The 27960-nt window shown below is 39.9% G+C and overlaps 1 protein-coding gene across 2 annotated transcripts; it reads right to left on the bottom strand.

The window, feature by feature from the left end:
* Positions 1-393: 393 nt before the first annotated feature.
* Positions 394-27960, bottom strand: EXO1 (exonuclease 1). Of its 2 annotated transcripts, XM_084622905.1 has the most exons (14): positions 27837-27960; positions 27304-27477; positions 25224-25343; positions 23386-23509; positions 21832-21969; positions 20872-21084; positions 17773-17960; positions 16760-16856; positions 11423-11651; positions 8367-8616; positions 5593-6082; positions 4800-4904; positions 2252-2445; positions 394-739 (listed from the first exon to the last, which is right to left on the bottom strand). In XM_084622905.1, the coding sequence occupies exons 2-14, from the start codon at positions 27462-27464 to the stop codon at positions 595-597; spliced, it is 2454 nt and encodes an 817-aa protein (XP_084479031.1). In that variant the 5' UTR covers positions 27465-27477; positions 27837-27960; the 3' UTR covers positions 394-594. The 2 variants fall into 2 exon arrangements, with proteins under 2 accessions (XP_084479031.1, XP_084479032.1); XM_084622906.1 differs by lacking the exon at positions 27837-27960 and having other exon boundaries at positions 27280-27373.

The following is a 27960-nucleotide window of genomic DNA, read 5'->3' as shown; positions in this document are numbered from 1 at the left end:
CTTGGGGAAGTTTTTAACCTAAGCTGGTAGAAATAAGTTTAGGGGGTCTTTTGTGCAGGTCCCCACATCTGTACTCCAGAGTTCAGAGTGGGAAGGGAACCCTGACAGCTTGGCATTGCTGGAGCAGAAGACCTGACAGGTGGGCAGAAGGAATGAGACTAACTCCGGAGCAAATCTGAACTGGCTCTGGTATTTGCACAGAGAGGCACAGCACATGCTTGGGGAGGTTAAGATCTAGAATAAAATTGTATATGCAACTTAAGCATTTTATTTTGAAGGACAGTTTTTAAAAATTAGTTTGAACAGAAGTTTCCTATTGGCATTTAAATGAGAAAAAAATCACGTTATGTAATATTGAAAAGGTTTTATTCTAGTCAGTATAAAACTGTACCTTTCATTTCACTTTATATAAAAGATGACAAAAAACCCTATATTCAGACAAATATACAGCTCACATCCAAAATATAGTCTTTTTATATTAGTATATGATGTCCAGAAACAATTCATCTTACTCTGTCCCCCAACAATATATGTGCAATGATTAAAATGTAACCCACCACGCAACAAAGAGCTGCCTAAGCAAATGACATCAGTTCATTGGAATATTGCTCTCTGAACATGACTATACTCAAGTTGATTGAAGATTTCCTCTTCTGTTTCTGGAGTAAGCTGGATATTATCTTTGATTGGAGACAATGGGTCCGATGATTTTTTACAAGAGGGGAGCTTTTCAGAGTCTCTGAAAAAAAGAAGACAAGCAACCATGTACAATTATGCATGTTGCATTTTCTAATCACAGAACTATAATATGTATGCAAGTATGAAGAAATAGAGGAATGAGCGCAAGGTTGGAACTCAGGAAGCCCAGAGTTTTAATCCCAGTTTTGCCACTGATTTGCTGAATACACTAGGCAAGTTACTTCAACTCTCTTCTCCAGCTGTCCTCTGAGGAAAAAGAAAAGTTACTTATCCTATAGTAACTATAGTTCTTGGAAACGTGTTGTCCATATGTATTCCACCCTTGGTGTCCATGGACCTCTACACTTCAGACTGAAGTCTTTTGACCCACAGTGTCTGTTGGGTTCATGCATCCACCTTAATGGTCCTTGTGCTTCAGTACCAAGGGCATAAAGAGTGGAGCTAGTCCAATTGCAACTCAATTCCTTTACCGCAACAGAATCCAGATGGACTCCATACTAGTGAAGGAGGAGGATGGGTCATGGAATACATATAGACAACATTTGTCAGATAACTCCATTTACTGTCATGCAAGTAGCTTTTCTTCCTTTGAGTGCTTGTCCAAACGTATTACACACTTGGGGATTTACCAACAGTGATATGGTGTGAAAGTGGTATACGTCCTGAGTCTACTTAAAAAAAAAAATAAAAAAATTATGTATCAGTTCTGACAAAAGGAAGCATCAGACCCTCGCCGCATCTACCAAGAAGTAATGTTTATTGACAGTAGGGATTGAACCTCGAGTAGTTGCTTTGCAGATGTCTGACAGGGGTATGCTTTGTAAGGAGGCTGAAGAAGGTGCCAGAGCCCTAGTGGAGTGAGCCCTTAATCTGAGCTGGGGGAGCTAAACTAACTAATTTGTACCAGAACTCAAAACCACTTGGATAGTCTCCGTGCCGACGACTGACTCCTCATTCTGTCAGCAAATGCTACAAATAACTTAGGGGAAGATCAAAAGGATTTGGGCCTCTCCAAATTAAAGGATAGGGCCCTATAAACATGCCCTACAAGCACAAAGCCTCGTCTCTCCTTTATTAGAATGTGGTTCAGGGAAGAATATTGGCAGATGGTTTAAATGGAAGTCCATAACTACTTCTGATAAGAACCGTGGCCACTGGGAGCTGCGGACAGTCAATGTGAACAAAATGTCTCGCGGCCCGCCAGCAGATTACCCTGATGGGCCACGTGCTGAAGGCTGCCAACCCCTGTAGTACTGCATTATACGAAAGCACACTAGGGAGCACACCAGCAGGCTCTAGACTGACATTGGGAGAAAAGAGGCAAAGCCTCATGTCTGTAGAGACAAGTGGGAATATTTTTCCACTGTGTGCCTGTACATACAGTGATCAAAAACCCCCAAACCTTCTTCTCACACCTTCAGGGTATATTCAGAGTACAGAAATGCTGTTATTTCTCCACACAATTACAAAGGGGCTAGGGAGAAAACCAGGGCAGGTGGGGGGAGAAAATAAATTAAATTAATCTTTGGAGTGAAGAGTTAAAGCAACTCACCTTCTAAATTGGAAGTTTTTCCAGAGATCACGGATTGTGACCTGCAGTCCTGGCTTATTTTCAGCATTGTGATGATTTTTCTTCTGTGCACTTAGTAGTTTCTTGCTTAACCCACTGACTTTAGCTGGCATCAGTGGCTTGAGTTTTGTCACAACATGTGATCTTACAAAATTGGATCTCTGTAAACCAGGAACCTGTGGGTATAAATACTAAATCATTATAAAGCTCTGGCAGAAATGATCATGAGCAAACAATATGGGCTATGCTGTACAATTGTATTTATTTTACGCAAGGGTTAAAATAAATAAAATTGTTTTGCTGGAGAATGTAAGTAGTGTTTGCTTGTGCATACAGAAAGGCACTCAACTTGCTTTGAGGACATCAAGAGATGAAGAATCCACCCCTTCCCTTGCTAGTTAATCACCCTCACGGTTAAAAAAATTCTGCCTAATTTCTCATTTGTTATACATATATTTTTATTTCTAATTGCTGCCTTCTCTTGCTACTGAACCATGATGGACTTTTAGCCAAAGTTGCCCTCTTTCTCCATTGTGAATCATACCTTTTGGTCAGCTAATAAAAAACTCTTCTTAAAGAGCTCTCAATTTTCATTCACATTTTTCTCCTAATAATTTTTCCTCAGCTTTGGGATATTAGCCCTTTTGAAGCAGCAAGTATATATTTTTGGGGCCAGAACTGTCCTCTGGCTATTCTGATTATAATTAGGGCATGATCACTGGTCCCTACACAACCACTCACTTCCAGTCCAGTGATTAATTAATCTTTATCCGTCATAATGAGGGCCAAAATAGTTCTCACACAAGGTATTTCCCTCAGTTTGAATTAGAAAATCACCTATTTTTAGAAACTAATGATGTTTTACTAGTGTCAGACAAATGAATTACTGAATGTTATGCTTGTGACAGAGCAATGAAAATAATTTAAAGCTTTGAGCACTAGGATTTTTAGAATTCATCTATAACAACTTTCTTTCTTCCCAATTCTTTCACTTTCATTTGAGTTCCCTATCAAAAAATACACAAATCTGATCAGTCCTGTAAAATGATAATTTAATATTCACAAGGAGAAATATCTAAACTGTTCAAGAGACTGATATTCAGGACTACATATATGTAATTGCATACAAATAAACTGTATTAAAAAAGTTATTCAGGTTTCAAAGTCATGTGGCAAACGGTATTAGAAGAAGGGTGTAAGAATATTTTATGGAACTGGAAGGTATCAGGGATTATCAATTTGTCCATCCTGAAGATTCCCCCCCCCCCCCAAAAATCAATAAAAAATTGTTTTTAAGCAACAAGGATGCAAAATTGCTTTGAAAAGTATAACAGTGGTGTTATACAAACTCTACTTTCAGCCCAACCACAGCAGAATAGTGGTAATATCTTAACACCCTCATAATGGGACTGATTTTTTCATAAATTCATGGTCTTACACCATACTCATCCTCATTAATTAGGTTTTGTCTCTGTTCACTGATCAGTAAAACATTACTGTACCACCAACACCAAGGGACCCTGAGTTTCCTGAAACTTTTTGGATATGTTAGATCAAAGGTACTTATGTGGCTTCTGCACAATCTTTAATGCATTTATCCTCATAACAGTTCTGAGAGACAAGGAAGTATTACTGCCCCTGTTCTACAGATGGGAAACTGAGGCACATAGAGATTAAGTCACACAGGAAATCTGGAAGAATAGAATTGAACCCAGATCTCCCAACTCCCAGGCTAGTGCCCTAACCATTCCACAACCTGCACTCTCCTCAAAGAGCCATATGTCATTCTAATGAAAAGTACACATCAAAATTTTGAAAAAAGCAAGAAACAGATAGAGAATATTTCAGAAGGAAAAGTTAAAATTTCTTTACATGGAAAGCAACCCAATAACCACAAGGTGTCACTATTATTACAAGGAGTGCATGCAACACTGCTGTGGATACTTGTGATTTTTTAATCTTTATAAAACAGTTCCTTACTAAAAATTAGTGAAAACTATGGCTATGTCTATTCTAGCTGAAGATACCTTGTGAGTACTTTTCTGGCTGGGGTGGAGGGTGTGCAGGGGAAGAAAAACATATATGGTCTTGTTCACACTTATCAGTAAAACCAGGCAAAGCTCTGTTTATCGATTGCTTGTCTGTTCATTTACAATGTAGCTGTAATTTGTAATATACATAGGAACTTAAGGTTCTTTAAACCAGTTAAAATCTTAGAAATGTCCTGGACTTTAGTGAAGGAACATGGTAAACAAAATGTGGTTAAAATCCCACAGCAAACTATGGTCATGTTAATGGTTCTAACCAGGGTTTATAACCAGGTCCCCTGTTTCAGTTGCATTTGTAGTATGAATGAGCATCAGGAATGACAAGTTAGAGAAGTGCTGTCATGCCTTCTCTGGTTAGCATATAATAGTGCCTGAGACCCAACCTGACTAAAGTCTTACAACGAGTGAGTGTAGTGGTTTACCCAAGACTTTGGCCTTCAAAATTCAGTGGATCATACATTAAAATTGAAGAAAGGTTATACCTTGCTCCTTTGCAGTGTATGCTTTCTTTCAGTACATACAGTGGAAAATGGGGCAGAGCTTTGAGAACTTGGATCATCACCTTGCTTTAGTCTGGAGTCAGATTCCTTTGGGACAAAAAAATATTTTACATCATTTAGGTTTTAAAACTGACTTTTTCATAACAAAACAATTTACATATTATGTATGTGTACACACACACACACACACTTATTCAGTTTACAACATTTTTCAACATTTTAAAAGCTTCCCTGAGAGCCTCTGCTTGTTTTCACTGAGCAATACTGTATAAATATATGCACATTGAAAGGGACTTCTTCAGTCACTGGTAAAAGCAGATTCAGAAATCTAAACGCATTAGTCGTCTTAATCTTACTCTTTGCATGAGCAGCAATGGAAAAACTGAAAATATAAACTAAAAAACTAGGAATTATTTTGGGGGAAGTTTTATAGCCTGCATAATAGAGGTCAGACTAGATCACAGTGGTCTCTCCTGGCTTAGAATCTGAGAGTCTATGAAAATAAAAGGACTGACTCAAAGAGCCAAATGTCAAACTAATATGCCAATCCATGCTGCATGGACATGTCCACCATACAGACAAGTAGCTTTTGTCATTAGAAATTAACCTATTCATAGGGCATTATTTTGAAGAGGAAAGTCAGATGGATCACTACTTTAATTAGTGTGACCTGTTTGCAAACGCCTGAGACAGTACTGAAAATATTACCCTAAACCCGGATGAATTAGCCCACATTACCAGTACAGCTGAATTGAAACAAAGCTAATTTTCTTACTTCTGCTTCCGAGTCTTTGTTAGACACCTGCGATATTCTTGAGAAGTCCAAGCTGCTTTCTGATAGCTCACTAGACCCCTGAGACTGCGAAGAACACTCCATTTCCAGTAAGGGGGAGGATTCTTCATCTGACTCATCACCTCCTGCATTGCTGACAGTATGTAATCTAGATATCTCACAACCCTGGGACACCCTTTGACTGTTTCTCTGTCGGTGAAACTGCTGTAACAGCAGCACGCCAGGAGATGGGCTGGGTGTCCCAGGACTCTCTCCAAGGCTTCCAGACCAACTGAAACAACTTCTCTGTGTTTCCACAGGGGATGATGAGATAGTTCTTGTAAACTTCCCAGTCTCCGAACACTGAGGAACAGGATCTTCTGTTATACTTTTAGTTACTTGGGCCTGACAATCCAACTTGACATCCTGTGATGGTTGGGCAGTTTCATTCTTTGTTGTACAATCAACCATAGTGGTGGCATGGCAGAAAAACCTAACATACATAAAATGAAAGATACAAGGGATAAAGAGGTGGAGGGAAAAAAAAGTTATCAGTTTTTCAAATGAAAGTGTCATTTTCACAATCACAGCAATTTTGTTTTAGAAGTGCTATTTACAGCTTTATAGGTGTTCTAGCTCAATGGAAGCAGCAGTAATACCAGTCACTGTCTGCCCTTGTTTCAGTCATGTTATTAGAACTACACTAATCTGAATTTTGAGGAGAAGCCCCAGTGAGGTTTGCAAACAAATAAGGCCACTGCAGCATCATACTCCTCTCAGACTAACAGGTCTACCTCCTCTCTCATGCCCTGGCCCCAACAATACTAGGTAAGCTGTAAGATGGAGCTACTGACAGCCAACCCTCATTCTTAGCTAGACCTGCCACCCTAGTGTTGCAGAGATAGTGGGGACGGGCAGGCTAACCGTTTTTGTGGTTAAGACATGAGGTGAGACCTTGGTTCAATTCCCAACTTTGTTGTAGACTTGTGTGTGACCGTGAGCAAGACACTAGGACCCCGACCCTGCAAACATTTATGTACATGCTTAACTTCAAAGATGCAAATAGCTCCATTGACTTCAATGGGACTACCCATGCTTAAAGTTATGCACATGTGTAAATGTTTTCAGGAGTAGGGCCTTAATCTTTCTGTGCTACAGTTCTCTACTTGTAAAATGAGAATAATACTTCTCTAATGCCCTGTGAAATATGATATCATTAATGAATGTAAGTAGCTCAGACATTTTGCTAATAGGAGCCATATACCTACTTAACTGATGGATAACTTTGTATGAGATTACTACAGGAGTGAGCTAGAATTCATCCAGCACTTTCAACTTTGGCAGTTACTACTAGGGACTGTTGCCACAGCCTCATTTAAGCTCTCTCTGAAACAGAGCTCCACCTTGGGGGAAAACAACTGGCAAATCCTGGTTTCTGGGGTGAGATGTCAAAGCTGGATGCTGTGCAATTCTAGCTCTTGTACAGCCTAGCAGAGCCACAGGACCTCATTGATACATGTTTTAAGAACTTTTTCTGAAACATGTTCTCCAACATTTAAGTGAAGTAATACAATTTATAAGTTTAAATGGTTTGCTTTGATATCAACTATGCATAATAGTCTTCTCATTTTAGGTGCCTCTCTTTGAAAAAGCTCATAATCAAGTAGGTAGTGCATATGCTCTTCCAGGATGAATTGCTTCTATCCCGGGTATAACACTGCAGCTATTTTTAGAATAGCTATTGCATAATCTGGAAATTAAATACCATCAGTTGCTAATAAACTTTTATATCTATAGAGTATTATAGCATGGAAGACTGACAGAAGAAAAATAATTCTGTTTTACAGAAGTCTTGCAGTACTCTGCAGTTACAGTAAAAACTAGACACTTAACGATATGCCCCTAATAAGTTAGGCTGACTTCCCCTTCTTTTCCAGGATTAACAGGAAGAAATAAGCATACAAATACGGCAAGAAAGCCCAGCATCAGATGTGTAATGCCAGTTCACTGCAGCCACACATTGTCTACTTTAAGAAATGTATGCAAATAGGTGCAAACAAGCCTCAGAAAGTCAGACTGATTAGGTTCTGGATGTAGCCTGCATCCATGAAACCTAGATGGGAGACTTTATATCCTCCTAAACTACTCAGCACACTCAAGCCGATGGAAGACAAGAGTGGAAGTTGGATTGGCGTCAATATTCCGTTAACCTTACATATAAAAAACACAATCTTAAAATGAAGGAATTTAAACAATATGAAACCAAAGTCAATTGGGATTTTCCACTCTTCTACAGAATGAATTCATAAAAAAGAGCTGAAACACATTCAAACAACATTGCATCACTAAATGCAGTTAATACACATCACGGTCTTCACACTAAGCCCAGTGCTTAAGGAGGAAGCATGGTTCAGTAGATAGGACACTGGATGAAGAGTCAGGAGACCTGGGTTCTGTTTCTGTTTTCACTCCTCCTCTGCTCTGACCTTGGGGAAGTCACTTTACCTTTTGGTCAATGGTTTCTGCTCCCACCTTTTGTACATCTATTGACATTGTAAGCTCTTTGGGGGTGGGAACTGTCTCTCACTATGCGTCTGTACCATGCCTAATATAAGGGGTCTCTGATCTCCATTGGGAGTTTTGAGGCACTTTTGTAATACACATAATGAACAGTAAAAGTAGGAAAACTGCAATGTTAAACTCTTAGTATTTCATAAGAATTTAATCTTGACATTTTTAATATTATATTACTCATTAAAACGGTGATTTAAACATGCCTGCTTCTAGTCCCTGGAACAACAATAGCACCGCTCTCTTCATTTTTCCTCTGCAGAAAGGAAGCAAATTTGTTCCTGACTTTAGGTTGGGTGTTTGAGCTCTCTTTACTGAAAGAGTCCCCTGAAGCATGAATCGATGACACTGCAGAGACACACTTCTGTGGCTCACCATCTTCACTGTTTTCTTTCTTGGGCTTTTTTGCTTTTGAAAACGAATACTGACTCAACAGATCTCCATCCGACATCTCTTCTAAACAGAAAGAATACAGTTCTCATTAAGTTTAATATCACTGTAGAAATGCCCTGTAGAATGAACTCTCCCAGCTGGTAAGAAATGAGCTGAATTGAACATTATGCCATTTACTATTGTAACAAACCTGAAATGCTGTTAATTTCAGAATGGTGTAGACATTTAGGAGATTATGGTATTTAACACAAATGTTGGCCAGTAAATTTATACTTGTAAGAACACGTACTAGACAAGTAATGCACTACCAAGTGGCCTGTTTCACAAATTGTATTAGGATAAAATTCCAAAATTACTACTACTACTGCTCATTTATAAAAACACTGCACATGCAGACTATTTTCTCAGAGTAAGAAGCAATACCTGCTTCACTGAGTATATAAACAGAGAGACGGGGACAACAGTTTAGAAAAAGGAGGGCACGAGGAAACCATTAGTGAGGAAAACAAGGTAGAAAGGATCACTGAAAGAAACGGTACTGAAGAGAAAAAGAGGTCATGTGCTTGGATAACAAATACTGAAAGCCTGTTCCAAGCATGACAGGGGGTCTAAAACCAAGAAATGGACAAAGTAAGCAATAGAGACAGCACTGAGAGAAGTACATGGAGCTAATAAGGGCTGAGACTTAAACAGGGCAAGATTATGTAAGGCCTTGAAAGTTAGGATAAGGATCTTGAGTTTGAAACAGTAAGCAAAAACAGACCAGTAAAAAGGTGCAAGTGGAGAGTAAATCTACCTAGGAAGCAGAATTTGTGATAACCCAGAGATGAGAGAAGCTGGAGGGAAGAATGTCACAGTAGTCAAGGCAAGAAGTGACAAAGGCTTAGCAGAGGCATGGACAGGAAGAGGCTGAAGCTGTGATAAATGAGGGTGAGTGGGGTAGCTCCCTTTTATGGGCACCCAGCCATCCAGTAACTATAAAAACCCTCTTAGTAGCTGTTCTCTAATTGCTCTACCTGTAAAGGGTTAAAAAGTCTCACTGCTATGCACAGGTAAAAGGAAGCGAGTTTGCACCTGGCCAAAAGTGCCAATGGGAAGGCTAGAACTTTTTAAAATTGAAACAAGACTCCCCTTTTGTCTGTCTGTGGTTGTTTTCTAGGGGAGAAGCAGACAGGGCAGAGCTATGCTGCAAGAAGGATGGGGCCAGGTATGAAAAATCCTTGGTATCATATCTAGAAACTACTCATTTGAAACCCCAGATATGTAAGTAGATCAGGAAATGTCTAGGAAAACGTGATTAGGTTTATCTCTTTATGGCTTGTGACTGCTCTGTGCTAACCCTGGGTGCTTTTGTTTTGTTGTAACCTTTAAGCTGGACCACAAGAGAGCTATTCTTGATGCTTAATCCTTGTGGTTACTTTTTTTTTAAATCTAGCAATAGCTAAGAGGTTTGTGCACGTTTAGTTAGCTGGTGGCAACAGCTGATTTCCTTTGTTTTCCCTTCTCAGCCCTTCCCCAGAGGGGAGTGAAAGGGCTTGAGGGTACCCCCTGGAAAGGAATTCCTAAGTGTGCCTTTCTGGGCTCTTAAAGGGGCTCTGCACTTGGGTGCTGGCAGCATTTACCATTCCAAGGTCAGAGAGAAGCTGTAATCTTGGGAGTTTACTACAAGCCTGGAGTGGCCAGTATTCATTTTTAGAATCCTTGCAGGCCCCCACCTTCTGCACACGAAGTGTTAGAATGGGGAATCAGCCTTGACAGAAGCAGAGGAGACAACTCCACTGAAGACACCAGATAGACCGGGGTGGCCAACCTGTGGCTCCGGAGCCACATGCGGCTCTTCGGAAGTTAATATGCAGCTCCTTGTATAGGCACCGACTCCAGGGCTGGAGCTACAGGCGCCAACTTTCCAATGTGCTGGAGGGCGCTCACTGCTCAACCCCTGGCTCTGCCTCAGGCCCTGTACCCACTCCCCCCCTTCCCCTAAGCCTGCCATACCCTCGCTTCTCCACCATCCCCCTCCTCAGAGCCTCCTGCACGCCACAAAACAGCTGATTGGAGGTGCAGGGAAGGAGGGGGTGGCGCCCATCGGCCGGCTGCCAGTGGGTGCTGGGAAGGGGGAGCTGCTGACGTATTACTGTGGCTCTTTAGCCATGTACATTGGTAAATTCTGGCTCCTTCTCAGGCTCAGGTTGGCCACCCCTGAGATAGACCAAGCAGAGTAAGAACAGAGAAGTGCCACTTTCACTTAGCTAGCAATAACTCATCAGTTACCTTGGTAAGGGTAGCTTCAGTGGAACAGAGGGCAGAAGCCAGATTGAAGAATATAATGGGAAAACTGGAAGACAGAGCATCTAGGCAGTGGGAATAGACAGAATGCTCAAGGAACTTGGATATGGAAAGTAAGAAGGAGGAGCATATACAATATTTTTGAGAACTCCTCTGCCTGCATCCCACCCTGTGACTGGTGGGATATTTTCTAGTGCCTTATGAGCCATTATAAAAACAAACAAAACAAACCATATAATTTGAAATAGATTTTTAAAAATAATTTTAAGCAATGTAATTAAAAATTTGGCAGAATGAGATTTCTAACAAAACGGCTAAACTTTTGAAAGTCCAAAAGCAAATCAGATGAAACCTAAAACTTCAATATATAATCAAAACTCCAATTGTTACTTAGTTTTAGTATTTTGTCTCCTCGGTCTTGCAACACGTTTAAACACACAAACACACACACACTTAAAATTCTTCATATAAAAATATACTGGAGATGGAGTTCTCAACCTCAAGCCTTCAACTCAACTAAAAAAAAAAAAGGGTCTCCTTTTTTCCCTTTCTGTCCTGATAATTTTTGTGTAGACACACATACCACTTCTTGATCTTTTGACTAGTAGTTCCTTGCTTGGAAGTTTCAGGCCTTTGATACTAATTATTTTCTCAATGCCTTTGGTAGTTGATTTCTCTAGCAAACGAGTGGTACATGTGGTAATGTCTGTATTATGACCAGGCTTGTAGTCTCTTCTCCAAATGCTGTTTACACAGTATGGCTTCTGACTACCAGCTCTATCATTCCAGCCGCGACTTCTTGGCCGTGAAGGCTACAAAAAATAAAAAGAAGAGAACAAAACATGTGTTGGAGAGAAATTTATTAAACCTAGGATTCCCCACTTTAGTGTATCAGGATGATTTGGCATTTATACAACAGCTATAACAGACCGATCTGCTCTTCATTCACATTTTATTCTCATTTCCACATTTTCAAATTCTTCCCATATAAATTAATTTTTGTGTTGCCACATCCTTTTCCCTTCAAGTGTGGTGTGATTGACTGCTAGTCTAAGACAGATATAAAGAGGCAGAACAATCAAAACAATTTAAATTTCTGTTATGAAAACAATTAGAGGAAATATTTTGTATTGAGTTAAATACAGCAAACGTGACATCCCAATAAATTTTTAGAGTTATATTTGAACCAGTTACTTCCATAGGTAAGCCTTTAATTAATCCTTTCTGAACCGATATGGAAATAGATGTTAAAAAGTCAGATGGTTTGAACCAGCTTAAGATTTTTAGTTTGTGCAGGACAACTAGAAGTATAAAGACTTAAGTAATACTCCAAGTAAAGCGATGCTGTTTTTCCTCTCTGGACACCCAGGTACAAATTTTTATTAGGATAAAAATAAGTGCAGGGATTCCAGTGTACTCCTCAGAATACATACAGCCAAGTCATAAAAACCACTAAAAATGTGGTACAATAATATGTGCTGAAGAGTTTCCCAGGAGTGGAAAAAGGGCATCTCAACTAAGGAAGGAAGAGCATTGGCAGTACCTTGGAGAAAAGTTGACAAAATGCCATCTTCCTTTCCACTACCATTTGGTCCCTCACTTTCACAAGCAATACATTTCTACATCAAAATGAAGAATATAAACACAGATTTATTTTTGCATATTCCCAATGTATGATACTTTCCCTTCATTTACTCAGACCAGGTGATTCTGGCCACCCTACATCAGTTGTAGATGTCACATGACAAAAGATGCCAATGAAGATCATCTGTTCTGGATGTTCTAACCAATCTATTTCCTTGTCTGTCCACCATCCCTTGTAAACTGAAGAAGTATGTTTCCTTTGACCAAAACAAGGTCAGTAGGCCCCTTTTCAGCATTTATAGTGTGCAAATGCCATTTCTTAACTTTCTAAGTACTTCCTGATGACAAGTTATCTCAGAAATATAATGCATAATGATTGTGGAAAGATTTTTGCACCACAAGCAAGAACTTTAATCCAGGGATTGAAAATTCCTGGTATATTCAGATCTCAACTAGCACCAGAAAAGCTTGACTGGTCCACGGAACCATAAGGTTTGCTATCTCACCAACAATTAGAGCAAAGAACTACAGTTATGCACACCATAGAAAGCTGGGAACATTATAAAGCAGATTCTAGTTCTGGCAGTGCATAAAACAATGCACCCTGAAACTACCTCATTTGATTTACTATCTTTCTTCCCCTTATAACAGTGGTTCCCAAACTTTAACAGCCCGCAAACCCCTTTCACTAAATTGTGAAATCTCATGAATCCCCTCCTAAAAATGAATATTTCCAGGGATTTAAGTTTAAATTTCCTCCGCACTCCACGGGGCTCCTGCTGCTGGACCCCGTTGACTGCCCTGCCGTCAACTGAGCTCGGGCTGCAGGTCCCGCAGAACGCCGGGGCTTGGGCTGCCAGACCCAATTGCCCAGCCCCACTCTCCCTGGGGCTTTGGCTGCCAGCCCCGAGCAGAGTGCTACAGTTCAGGCTGCTGGCTCCCCCACTCACAGGGGCAGGGCTCGGGCTGCCAGCCCCAACTGCCCTTCCCCGCTCTCCCTGAGGCTCAGACGGTCTACGCTGCAACTGGGTCCCACCGGCTGCCTCCAATGCCCGGGGTCCTCTGGCCGCCATTAGTGAAATTTTTCTGCAAACCCCCTCTAATGTTCTGCGAACCCCCAGGGGTTCGCGAACCGCAGTTTGGGAACCACTGCCTTATAACTTGAATTGTAAAATGTTTGCAACAGCTACCATCACAGGAATTGGTATATTTGAAAGGGTTTATTTAGGGATGCCGATTAATCACAGTTAACTCACGCGATTAACTCAAAAAAATTAATTGCGATTAATCACACTGTTAAACAATAGAATACCAATTGAAATGTATTACATATTTTTGGATGTTTTTCTACATTTTCGAATATGTTGATTTCTATTACAAAGAATATAAAGTGTACAGTGCTCACTTTACATTATTTTTTATTACAAATATTTGTACTGTAAAAATGATAACCAAAAGTAATAGTATTTTTCAAAAAGAAAAGGAGTACTTGTGGCACCTTAGAGACTAACCAATTTATTTGAGCATAAGCTTTCGTGAGCTACAGCTCACTTCATCGGATACATAAAGTGGAAAATGCAGAGAGGATTTTTTATACACACAGACCATGAAAAAATGGGTGTTTATCACTTCAAAAGGTTTTCTCTCCCCCCACCCCACTCTCCTGCTGGTAATAGCTTTTGCGAATACAGACTAACACAGCTGCTACTCTGAAACCAGTATTTTTCAATTCACCTCATATAAGTACTGTAGTCAGTGGCGTGGCCAGGTGGAGAAAACAGGGGGAGCGGAGATAAAAAAGGTGCCACCCACTAGTACTCACCTGGTGGTGCTCTGGATCTTGGGCAGTGGGTCAGGCAGCGCTCCGGGTCTTGGGTGGTGCTCCGGGTCTTCAGCAGCGCCTCAGCGTCAGGTCCTTCACTCGCTCCGGTCTTCAGTGGCACTGAAGGACCCCCCCCACCACCGCAATGCCGCCAAAGACCGGAGCGAGTGAAGGACCCGACGCTGAAGCGCTGCTGAATACCCGGAGCGCTGCCGGGTGAGTAAAAATTTAAAAGGCGCCAAAGAATTAAAAAGACGCCACTTCTGCTCAGCGGGGGAGCAGCCGCTGCCCCGCTCCCCCCCAGCTACACGACTGACTGTAGTGCAATCTCTTGATCATGAAAGTGAAACTTACACATGTAGATTTTATTTTGTTACATAACTGCACTCAAAAACAAAACAATGTAAACTTTAGAGCCTACAAGGCCACTCAGTCCTACTTCTTGTTCAGCCAATCGCTAAGACAAACAAGTTTGTTTACATTTATGGGAGATACTGCTCCCTGCTTCTTATTTACAATGTCACCTGAAAGCGAAAACAGGCATTCACATGGCACTGTTGGAGCCGGCCTTGCAAGGTATTTACGTGCCAGATATGCTATACATTTGTATGCCCCTTCGTGCTTCGGCCACCATTCCAGAGGACATGCTTCCACACTAATGATGTTCATTAAAAAAATGTGTTAATTAAATTTGTGACTGAACTCCTTGGGGGAGAATTGTATGTCTCCTGTTCTGTTTTACCTGCATTCTGCCATATATTTCATGTTATAGCCGTCTCGGATGATGACCCAGCACATGTTCTTTTTAAGTACACTTTCGCAGCAAATTTGACAAAACGTAAAGAATGTACCAGTGTGAGATTATTGAAGATAGCTTCAACACTCGACCCAAGATTTAAGAATCTGAAGTGCCTTACAAAAGCTGAGAGGGACGGGGTGTGGAGCATACTTTCAGAAGTCTTAAAAGAGCAACACTCCAATGTGGAAACTACAGAACTTGAAGCACCAATAGAGAAAATCAACCTTCTGCTGGTGGCATCTGACTCAGATGATGAAAATGAACATGCATCAGGCCGCTCTGCTTTGGATCGTTATCGAGCAGAACCCATCATCAGCATGGACGCATGTCCTGTGGAATGATGGTAGAAGCCTGAAGGGACATATGAATCTTTAGCGCATCTTGCAAGGCCGGCTCCAACAGTCCCATGAGAATGGCAGTTTTCACTTTCAGGTGACATTGTAAACAAGAAGCAGGCAGCGTTATCTCCTGCAAATGTAAACAAACATGTTTGTCTGAGCAATTGGCTGAAGAAGAAGGAGGACTGAGTGGCCTTGTAGGCTCTAAAGTTTTACATTGTTTTATTTTTGAATGCAGTTATTTTTTTACATAATTCTACACTTGTATGTTCAACTTTCATGATAAAGAGATTGCACTACCGTTCTTGTATTAGATGAATTGAAAAATACTATTTCTTGTGTTTCTTTACAGTGCAAATACTTGTAATCAAAATGAATATAAAGTAATCACTGTACACTTTGTATTGTGTTGTAACTGAAATCAATATATTTGAAAATGTAGAAAACATCCGAAAATATTTAAATAAATGGTATTCTATTATTGTTTAACAGCGTGATTATTTTTTTCAATCGCTTGACAGCCCTAGTTTTATTGTTATATGAGCTGAAGGGTTAAATCCCAGAATTCAAAAAGCACATTATTCTAGTTCTTGTCATTTATGAGCGGTCAATCAGCTGCTAAAGTCATATTCAAACTGAAGGGGGGGGAAAAAAAGATAGTGACAAAAAAGACTTTTTTAAAAGTGAGTTTCATTTGATTTATTGAAGCCATTTTTTCTGTATTTTTTAAAACCTTCCACTAGTGGAAAAAAAGTTTTCACCTTCAAAAGAACCTAAAATGGCTCATAATTAAGTGAAGAAAGTAGTACAGAAACAGTACCTGATATCTTTCCCCACAACTTAATTTCATGAGGGTTCTTGAACCCAGAAAACTGTTAATAGTCCAAATTCAGGAAAGCCTTTAAACAGATGCTGAACTCCCACTGATTTCAAAGGGTTGCAAGCACAGATTTAAGTGCTTTCCTGAATCAGGGCCAGTCAATGACAGAATGGGCATTAAATTGTTATATATTACTGGGAGAGGAAACCACAAAAGTTACTAATAAATATGAACTTTATTTAAGCTTTTGGGAACTACTGAGAGGTTTTTAAAAATATTTGCAAAAATTGTTTCAAAAAATGCAGTGTCACACACATTTCAGAATCTAGAAACACTTTTCAAAGCACTAGTCTTTGACCAGTGATCAAGGGGCAGGGGAAATAACCCCCAAATTTGTATTCTGTTGCTGCTTGAGACTCACTATTATTCCAGACTCCTTCTGTACTATATACAACTGTCAGAACACCAGACCAGCTGTAGGTAACATTCAGCCATACTTTCCCTTGCAATTCCAAAGGTATTTCAAAATCCTATGTTGAATGTTTTAAAAATGTTACCTGTGAAGCCTCAGGGTTGTAGTCATCAATTTGTTCCATTGTATGGATATCTTTATTGCCAAGAGCAATTTGAAAAGCAGTATCATCACCAATATGTCTAAGTCAATCAAATTAAGGGGATATACATCTGAATATTTGTATTATAAATACAAAATAGTATGACAAATTACAACTCGTACTCTAATTTCTATATTAAAATATGTTATTAGAATAATCCAAAAAGTTAGTGTCCAAAGAAGAATATATACTGCTGCACACGCTGCTCTCCCCTGACCTTGTTCTGTAGTAGCATCTGGCAGTCCTGGGATGTGTGGGTAAGTCACAAAACAGTACAAAAAAGAAAAAAAAAAAAGAAAAAAAAAAAAAGGAAGTTGTTAGTTACTACTAGGGAGAGCCAGCAGGAGAAATAATGATGGCCCAAGAAAATGAAAGTCTCTGTCAGTCACGCCCCACAGCAGCTTGGTGGGCGTTTCAAAGTTGGGAGCTAGTTCTTAATGACTCCCTCCCTTCATACTTGGATTTCTTATTTCACCATGCTGGGAGTTATAAAAGGAAGACAGAGGATGGGGAAATGCCCCCGCTCTCACAGGTAAATAATCCCCACACAGGTTAGGCAAATGACAGAAAGGGTCCTAAGTGTTGATGGGAAAGTTACAATGTGTATTATCTTAACACCACCCACAGTAGTCACTGTCTCAAAGAAGTCAAGACAGTTCTTTAAAAAAACAAAAACAAACTAAATTCAGTCTAAAGTTAAGCCAAGGAACATTTTCTTTAAAAAGCATATTTGTGATTTTAGAACCAAGGGTATTTCCAATTACTGGAAGATTTTTCCTTCTGATGAGAGCAATGCTTTAAAAAGTTAAAGAAAGAGACTTACTAACTTTTGATAGGCTGACTGATCAAACAAAAGCCTCCTGTATAACAATGGAGAAAATTACAAAGGAAAGGAGGAGAGGAAAACCACTGTGCTACACCATTTCCCACATAATATGCTAGTGCAGAAAGGATACCGCCCTGCATAAAGTAGTGTTTCTGGATCAATGCTGTCATCATAAGCATTCAGAGGAACAAGCTTCCTCTTGACTGGGTCAAAAACCAATTGATAAAGGAAAGTATTATTGGCTCGAATAAATCCCTCTATGTACTCTTCCGATACAGTTATATTCATCTTCAGGTACTGCCCAATTTTCTTAATAACCTGTCAATAACAACAAAAATATTGCTTTATCATCACTTCCAACCAAAGGAGATGCAATACCATGCACATCTTCAAAAGTAGTATTCCAGATATTCTTGAGGAGATACTCTGTGACTATATGAAATGTTGTTTTGAGCACAGGGCAGAAGGAGTGGAAGAAACAGCAGAACATACATACATAGAGAAATTTTATATCCAGATATCCTAGAAGGAGTACTCTGTGACTACATGGAAAGCTGGTGTTAGCACAGTGCAGAAGGAATGGGTGGAGGAGGAATGTAATAGAACAGCCTTCACACAAACACACACACTATAAATTAGCAAACAAAACCTACATTTAGTGACAGTTAAGGTTGTGGCAGGACACATTCTATCCGTCCAAAACCTTAAAAGCAGGGAAATAAGAAATTAATAGAGAGGGACTTGTGCATTCCTTTCCACCTTCATATTCTCAGCCACATTATTAATAACTCCCTCCAACTCTCCATAAGGCTTTCATTTCCATCTCTAACAGATACCATTAGCAATACATACCCCATCTTCATTAATGTTTTGCATTAGAGTACAAGTTTGATGAAGCTGAGGTATAACTAAATGTATCCTTTATTCTAGTTCACCCTTCTCTCTTCCACCTTCAAACACACAAAGCTAAAAATTATTATATATGACAAAAGAAAGGCTCTTAAGCTTTCAGAAATCCTTTTTTATTTATTTTTAATCAACAAGAATACTGACTTAATATTTAAATAGTTTCTCCAATATATATATTGGATTTAGGTACTTTTTTGGTGGTTCCTTTGAATTCGTTAATTGGTAGTTAAGTTTTGAGACAAGTTTCTTGAGAAGGATGCATTTTAGTATATGGGCAAAGTTTTACCCTCAAAGAAACTCATTTTTTTTTCCATTTAGAACACCAAACATATTTTGGAAGTATGTTTTCTGCATTCATTCCAATTACTTTTGAGTGTAATTCACTGCAATGAGAAATCTGAATGCTGTTTCACACACTGTTGGATCAGTATGCTTATTGCCCGATGCCAACTCTGTCCACATATTTATTCAAGTGACACCATCATAGGACCTAATCACATTAGCCACGCCATCATGGCCTCGTTCACCTGCACATCTACCAGTGTGATTATGCCATCATGTGTCAGCAATGCCCCTCTGCCATGTACATTGGCCAAACAGGACAGTCTCTATGCAAAAGAATAAACGGACACAAATCTAACATCAGGAATCATAACATTCAAAAACCAGTAGGAGAACACTTCAACCTCTCTAATCACTCAGTGACAGACTTAAAGGTGGCAATTTTGCAACAGAAAAGATTCAATAACAGACTCGAAGGAGAAGCTGCTGAACTTGAATTAATATGCAAACTAGATACCATTAACTTAGGTTTGAACAGAGACTGGGAATGGCTCAGTCATTACACTAATTGAACCTATTTCCCCATGTTAAGTATCCTCACACCTTCTTGTAAACTGTCTGAAATAAGCCATCTTGATTAGCACTTCAAAAGTTCTTTTCCCCCCTGCTGATAATAGCTCCTCTTAATTAGCCTCTTACAGTTGGTATGGGTACTTCCACCTTTTCATGTTCTCTGTATGTACAAATATCTTCTTACTATATGTTCCATTCTATGCATCCGATGAAGTGGGCTGTAGCCCACAAAAGCTTATGCTCTAATAAATTTGTTAGTCTCTAAGGTGCCACAAGTACTCCTGTTCTTTCTGCGGATACAGACTAACACAGCTGCTACTCTGAAACCTGTCCTTATTGCTTAGTTACTGGCTTACGATATTTACAGCTGAAATGCTTCCCATGAGATATTAGCGAACAGCAGCTTTTCAGGTGCACATTTCAGTATTTAGCTAAGATAGGTACACTTAGTTTTTTTTTTTTTTTTTAAATACTAGTTTGCTTAAACAGTGGAAACTGATTAAACAATGGAAAAATCTACAAGATTTCCTTCTGATATTAAGAAAGCTTGATGAGCAAGTCAAATAGGTTAGATACATGCGCTACCAATAAATTTGTGAAATAGAGAAGAATAACACTTCTTAAATCCTCAAAGATCCACATCGAGCAGAGCACTTAAGCAAGTGCTTAACTTTAAGCAAATGGGTAGTTCAGCTGAAGTTAACAGAACTTTGGTTTGCTAGATTAGGGCTACTAGCAATTGTGCCTTCAAAATAACATGAGGTTCCATGTTTATCATTCCTTAAGAACGCTCTTCTTCCATATTGCCCACAAGAAATTAATATATAAATATGAAGAAAATACAATTGCAAGCTAAAAATCTATTCTCTGGATCTCTCAATGTGCCAGGTTTGTTTTCGGTGTAAGCTCTGTGGGGAAAGAACTATCTTCATTTTTATGTCTTGTACAGTGTCAAACACATTGTTTACCCATGAAAATGATAAAAAATAAGCAGACGTGAATACACATAGGGAGCAGAGTAAGAAGATGTCACTTCTTCCATCAATCATTCTTCCACAGAAGAACCACATTATGTAGTTGAATCTAGCACAGTCTGAAACCAATTTAAAAGTTGTGGGCTGGTTTTCTGGGAATGACACACCAGGAGTAAATAAATGATAGCATGAAGGACAATCCTTTAGGCTTGGAAAAACCTGTCCACATGCACTACATATTCTTGAAGAATCATAATAAATCAGTATTCGTTTTATTTAGGTGTTGAGAAACAGTGCTCCAATGCTGTTTTATTAACGAAATACACCATTCTCCAACATCAGTGAAATACTTCCTTTGATCGTTTCCTCAAAATGCAGGTAGTTAAGGAGAATACCCTTCATGACATCCAACCCCTCAGATTAAAAAAAAAAAAGTGAGTGATATATAAAGGTCTTAGAAATCCTAAAATATAAATCTGAGCATACATTACCTTAATAATATCAGGATTACTGGCTAGTTTTAATAGCTTGCATGCCTTAGCTAACCCAATTCCATGAAGTGATGGAAGGTAGTCACAACCAGAAAGAATGCACATGTAACGGAATTTCTCTTCAGTAAATACATCCCCAAGCTGTTTACACCTTCCTAGTCGAGCCTGATCGATCTCTAGTCCATTTCCAAACTTGTCAATTTTCAGAAACACCTTGAGATAAGAGAGCAAGTAGTAACATTAATTCTCATCTCATTGTATTTTATGCACATTGGTGAACTCAAGGGTGTTCCCCCTCAAACATTTATTACATTAATAGCTTGTGATGTTTGCCTTGCCTATTACATTTGCTTTCAGAAGACTAAATTCTAGAAGGTACAGTGTGGCCTGCCAGAAACTCCACAGCCAGTAGAGGAAGCATGTGTTAGAGTGTGTTTTGAAAGGAGCCAAGGAACAAAGGACAGCTTGCTACACAGGCCTTCTGCAAAAAAGCCACGGATAGGATAGTCTCAGATGGGTTCTAAGAGTCAAGTGTTGTGGTCAAAAAGTTGTGCGTAGGCTTCCTGATCCAGCAGTGGCATCTGAGCATACATCTATTTGCAGATTCCCGCTTCTAGAATATGGACACACATTAATACTAATTATTATGAGGGTTGTTGTTTTTTGCTTGTTTCGGTTCATATTCAAGAACAGGAGCAACTTTGGTGCAGGTATTTTGCTTTCTCTGTTTGGAAATCACGTACTACATTGTGGACACTACTAAAAATAAATATTTATTAGTTTGTGGCACTTAATGGAGAAACAAGGTTGAATTTGACCCTTAACCTCTGTGTCTCAGTTTCCCTATCTGTGACAAGACAATAGCTGTACTTACATACTTCACAAGTGTGTATGGACAATTAGTTTGTACAATGCTTTGAAGATGTAAAGTGAGATGTAAGGGCTATTTATATTTATTACCTTTTTACACCCAAAAGCCAGAAGATCCGAGTCCTCTGTAATTATAGCTTGTACTATGCCAGTCTTATTAAGATAGGCCAACTGAGCATCAGCTTCATATGGAGCAACAACACAATCAACTCCTTGGGCACGGGCAGCCTGTACACAAACAAGTATAAGAACAATATAAGAACTGAACACTATTATTACTGGACTGCAGCAGCATCTAGGCTGCGGTCAGATGTAGGCCTTATTTTGCTAGGCATTGTGGATACAATTTTCAAATGTGCCTAAGTGTCTTAGTAACATTCTTCATTTTCAGAAATGACTTAAATACTAAGGAGCTTAAGTCCCATTGACTTTCAATAACACTTAGGCTCCTAAGTCACTTTTGAAAATAGAAGTTAAGCAGTTTTGAAAATTTTACCCTGTGTAAGCATATAGTAACAACAGTCAATACTTAAAAAAATCTTACAGTCTTGTAACCCCAAACTTGAAAATCACTGTGTTGGGACACTGCCCATTGAAATCCATGGGGCTCCACTCACGCAGACCCATTTGAAGGATCTAGCCATAAAAGTTTAAAAATAAATAATTTCAGTTTAAAAACCAAACACTTGCTAATAAATAACATTTCCTACATTGGCCTCCAACGCTATCCACATCCATTTGATCTGACCACAACGGTTTATGCTCCCATTCCAACCAGTTTTTCTGTTCAAAGAAAGAACATCTGAACAAACAGAAGACTGCTAAAACTCTGCTATGACTGAGAACTTCAAAGATCGATTTCCTGGGCCATTTTTTAAGTGATCCATAATTTTCCTATATATAGTTGTTTGCTAACAATTAAAAATACAAAACTGTACTATTTCCTCCCTGTCATTTATTTATGCCAGACTGAGGAACCCAAGCCACAAGTGGCTCTTTAATGTGTCTCCTGCAGCTTTCTGCAGCACATGATGTTAAAAACAGTGTGATTTAATTATTAACCAGTTTAAGTAAAAGAATCCTGATTGGCTAATATGTTATTGACAAAATAATAATACTTGGTCAGTCATTTTGCTGTGAGAATAATAAGATTTCCCATGTCATACTGTTTAAATATGACTATATAGTACTATAGTAAATGAAACAATGAATTCACGCTACTGTGGCTCTTTTGGGTAATACCGATCGCTAATTTGGCTCCTGAATCACTGAGGTCTGAGTATCACTGATTTAATGCTAAATGTCAAATATGGAGTACACTCAATGGTTTAGTTAAAATTGCAAAGATACCTGTGAATGATTGTCACGTGCCAATTCAAAGACGTCTGGCATAATGAAAAGCAGAGTGGAATACGGTAGATTTATCTGTCTGCTGTGCTGAACAGCCAAAAATGTGCCTAACACATACATCAGGACATCTTGCATGATTATATGTTAAGAGACAAGTTTCATGTAAATATGGGCAAGGAAAAGCAATGAGCAAGATATAAACATAGTGGAGAAGCTGCCAACAAAAACTGTAGATGTCATTTGCAAACCTACTATATACTATATATAATTATATATATATAATTAACAACTTACCTTAATAACTTCATGAGCCATCGCATGGGTAACATTGACACTGCGCCCAAAACAGTCTCTGGCTTCTGATAACTTCCCCTCACGAAGCAATTGTTTCCCCTTCAGAAGATTAGCCTGTCGTTTCCTACAGGGTAATAAAACAAAAAAAAAAAAAACACCTCCCTCAATATATATTATTATTATTATTCCACATTTACATACTACCATAGTTTGCATGACACTTCATGAAGGATTAAGATGGACATGGTTTCTTCTCCAAAAAGGTCAAACTATGTTACACAAAAGAAGAACATGAAGATATGAAAAGGTATAGGAAAAAGGGGTGCAAACAGATACAAATAATGACAAGTCATTTTGTAGTAATGCTTATAAATAGTAACACATTGAGGTAGAGACTGAGGAAGAAGCAGGCAGCACAGGAGTTGAGATGAACAGTGCAAAGTAGGGCAGAAGAAGAGGGTTTTAAAGATGGTTTCAAGGAGAATGAAAATGTTTCACACAAGAGGTTTGTGAGAGAGTTGTGTTTCCTTCCAGATTGAGTCCAATACCACAAATTGACTATTTCCCAGGTTTAAAGAGGCAAAGACCTCATGAGACTTAAAACTCCTTGGGGCAGGGACCATCTGTTTGTTCTGCATTTGAACAGCGCATAGCACAATGGGGTCCTGGTCCATGACTATGGCTCCTAGATACTACCAGAGTGCAAATAAATAATGAAAATTGCTAACCTAGCAATATTTGCAAAAATTCAGGACAAAATTTAATGACATCAGCTCACAAGATAATAGCACTATCAAATCAGAATCTGAACCCAAAACCCAGGCCCGAATCAAATCTTAATGTAATGCAGATTGAACAACAGCCCGTTGACCCATTACTAATAATTAAGGCTAAGTTTCAGTCATGGGTATTTTTAGTAAAAGTCATGGACAGGCCTCGGGCAGTAAACAAAAATTCACGAGCCCATAACCGGTCCATGACTTTTACTAAAAATACCCCTGACTAAAACTTGGGGGGTGCCGCAGATACTGGAGAAGGGGGCGCAGGTGCTCGGGGGGGTGAGTCACGGCCTGGGGAAGCAATGCAGGTGCTGCGGGGGAGGGCGCAGGCAGGCTCCCTTCCCAGTCCTAGCTCAACATGCTGCCTCCACTCCGCCCCCAGCTCCAGTTATGCAGCTCCCATTTGCTGGGAACCATGGCCAATGGGAGTTGTGGGGGCGATGCCTGACTGTTGACAGAGGTAGCATGTGGAGCTAGGGGAGCTGAGGGAGAGGAGTCCCCGCAGCTAAGCAATGGCCCCAACCCCAAGCCCCATACCTAAACTCCTGTTGCTGGGGGCCCCGAGACTGCCCCAGTAACAGCCAGCGCAACTGACCCAGGGGCTGCCCGAACTGTTCAGGCAGCTCCTGGGCCAGCTGCACAGGGCTACTGGAGAAGTCACGGAATCAGTGACAAACATGGAGCCTTACGAATAATAACCAACTACCTGTACTGGCAATAAAATAATTCTACACTTCTGATCTCATTGCACAAACCAGAGGTATAACTACAGAAGGTGTTTCAACTTACAAGTTACTGAAAAGCTATTGCTCAAAATATCTGCTTTTCCCCCCCCATTTATAAAATATTCCAGTTTTTAAAAGAGAAGTTCTATTCTAAAAAAACCAAAACTCTCAACAGTATTTTGGTCCTCAGTGTTGAAATAATCATTACATCACACTGTAAGAAGCATAGAAACTAAAGCAATCTTTGATAAGCCCAGCAAAATTACCAGTTTAAAAAATATGAAGCATAAGCACACAACTGGTATAATTTGTCTGCAAGTTGATCATTACTTACTCTCTTCGAGCTTTTTCCACTTCCTTTTTAGAAGGCAGGGTACATCCATCAAATACTAGAACTGGCTTGATCCCAAATGACAAGAGCATATCAACAAGTTTCAAGCAGAAGACTACATATCTGTAAGAATATATATATATTTTCATATTACGAAGCATGAAAATATCCATTGCTTGAGAATGAAACTTAAACCTTAAGACTACCACATATTTCTAACTTGCAGGAAAAACAAAAAAAAGTTGATGATAATTAGCATTCAAGGCTGTCAGTGGGTTAAAAACCTTTTTTAAAAAAAATGAAGAATAGTACACACATTTTTTCTATGAAGGAGTCCTCCTTATGTCCTGTCTCCGGTGAAGCCCAGTCCACTATGAACATTATCATCTGTTATGCTGTTTATTCTTCTTTACAAATAATTGTGTGTCCAAAGAATAAGTTACACTTCACTGAAGTGCCAAATTGTACAGCATTTTGTAAACTATAGGACAGATCATCTCCCTGACGCCGGTGAGCTGAATACATGATGCTCAAACAGAGTGGGGATGCATATTGCATTATCCTTTCCTGAAACTCTGCAGATGACCTTCTGGTGGAGCTTTATGGTGATTAAGGGGTGATGAAAGTGCTTACCATCTATGTTTGCCACTATCCACCCATCACTCCAGATGGCGGATAAATACTGGGATGCCTGTGCTAAAATGAAAACTACGTAAAGCATCATTAAACTTGGGAATTGGGATCTGTGCCTATATATACCCCCTCCCAGAGAAAGGAGAGGTTATTATGATCAAGAGCAGGGTATGACCTTGCCACAGAGCAGAACTAAGAACAGCCCTCAGATGGCAGGGAAGACAAAGCAGCAGCCCACCTTCACTGGTCCCCAAGCCCATCTTTTCTGGAGAAAAAGATTCGTGAGAGATTCTAAGATTAAAGATTCCCATGTTTCTTCAGTCCCCCAATCTCCTCGGTATTTCTATGGAAATGTACAATTTGGTCCAGTATGTGTATATAGGGATTATTTCACTTTTACAGATCTAGTTGCCTGTGGCTGAAAAGCAGCAGCCTTTACACAGAACTGAAGGCTATATTATTAAATATAATATTATTATTTTTTTTGACAGTCATCTAATATTTTTCAAGTCTTAACTGACCACACAGGTTTTTCTAACACATAATATGGGAAAGTAGAGAGCAGCTTTTACAGTGTTATAGCTAGAAACACTTCTTCTGGTGAGATAGACACTGGAATAGCTGGATCATCAAAAATTGGACCAAAAGGAAGTGCTGTAATATTTATGAAAGTGGGGCAGGTCACATCAGAGCACGACAGAGGTTTCGACCAACACCCAAAATAAATCAAGCTTAGCCCAAACTGCCTAATTTTGACTCATTTCCAGTTTAAAAAAAAAACCACTTACTTAAATAGATATTTCAACCTAAAACAAAAGCTTACCTCCAACTCTCCCAGAAGGTTTGTGAATCTTGTAAACAAATTCAAAAGCAGGCATATTTCTTTGGGATTCATTATGAGCAATGAACAATATATAATAAATAATATATGTTGTGCAGGGTACTTTTGTGCAGGAAGAGGTTGATCTCATTCACAATATGGGGTGCCAGAATTACTTAACATTGTTATGTCATTCTGCCACATAAGATTGTTTATGAGCTGTCATTTTTGTACCAGAGGACATACTGCCAGTGGCACAAGCTGCATTATAGCTGGGACACTTTTCATTTTCATACAGTAAAATATAGATGTTATTCATGAAGGGCACATTGAAAACACCTCTCCTGTCTGATTTTTAAAAAACTTACTCTTGATATAAGCAACACCAAAGACTGGGGGCGGGGGGGATCTTTTTTTCCCAATGTTTACTTTGTGTATCTGACAGCGATTTGTATATGTAGACTCACTTTTGCTATTTCTCCATTTGTGCATGGTTATAAAACCACAAAAATGAAACCCAGTCAGTTTTTTTTAAACATAAGAGAGTTAAAAGCAGTTTCAAGTTGGCAGTGTCCCCTTACTTTGTTAAAAGGCTGAGAAACTCACAAAAATAGGTTAGGGAAAGCTTACTGGTCAGTGGGTTCTCCTTTGGCTAGCTTTTCAGCACAAGCATAGGCTCCTTTGTGCAGCCAGCAGTAAGTATCCACAGCTACCACTTGCCCTTTGTATTTCTTCACATGGGTGGGTTCCGCTGCCTCTTTGATAAACTGGAGCAGGCCGTGGATTCCCATGGTGCTGCTTAAACTGGAATCAGGAAAGAGGGAAAATGTGACACAAAACGCGTTTGCTCGCCCTGCACGAGGTTTTCATCTTTGCACAGGGCCGATCGCAGGAGATGGCGGGCAGGCGAGGCAGGGAAAGAAAAGCACCTGGGACCAGTGCAGCCTGCGACTGGCAAGAGAGCCACGGAGCACAGGGAGACCCGAGCTTCGGCCTCCTGCCCCAGCGCACGCAGGCCCGGGAACGACAGCCACGCTGCGCCCGGGGGGGGGGGGGGAGCCGGGGCCCCAAGCCCTGCCTCGATCCCGGCCCCGTGTAGCCCCCCTTCATCAGCCCTGGGGCACCCTCCTCCCTCCCCCGACGGCTCGCCCCGTCCTCGGCACCTGGGGCTGTTCGGAGGAGCCGCGAGACGCTCCCTTCTTCCGGCTGGGCTGGCTCCGGCCGCTCAGCCGCCGGGCGCGCGGGAGCCCGGAGCACTTTCAAGCAGCGCGCGCTCCTGGCCTCGAG

Source organism: Lepidochelys olivacea (genome assembly GCF_965140295.1).
Source record: "Lepidochelys olivacea isolate rLepOli2 genome assembly, chromosome: 3".
Lineage (NCBI taxonomy): Eukaryota > Metazoa > Chordata > Testudines > Cheloniidae > Lepidochelys > Lepidochelys olivacea.
The sequence above is the reverse complement of the archived record's forward strand: the minus strand, read 5'-3'. Positions and strand labels throughout refer to the sequence as shown.

What these genes read in the sequence shown, in the direction of transcription:
- EXO1 (XM_084622905.1), bottom strand. Translation starts at nt 27,464, where the DNA reads ATGGGAATCCACGGCCTGCTCCAGTTTATCAAAGAGGCAGCGGAACCC. An exon ending in AAAGGAGAACCCACTGACCA is followed by an intron (nt 25,344 to 27,303) that starts GTAAGCTTTCCC and finishes ATATTCTTACAG; the next exon opens with ATATGTAGTCTTCTGCTTGA. An exon ending in TGGCTCATGAAGTTATTAAG is followed by an intron (nt 21,970 to 23,385) that starts GTAAGTTGTTAA and finishes GTTTGTGTACAG; the next exon opens with GCTGCCCGTGCCCAAGGAGT.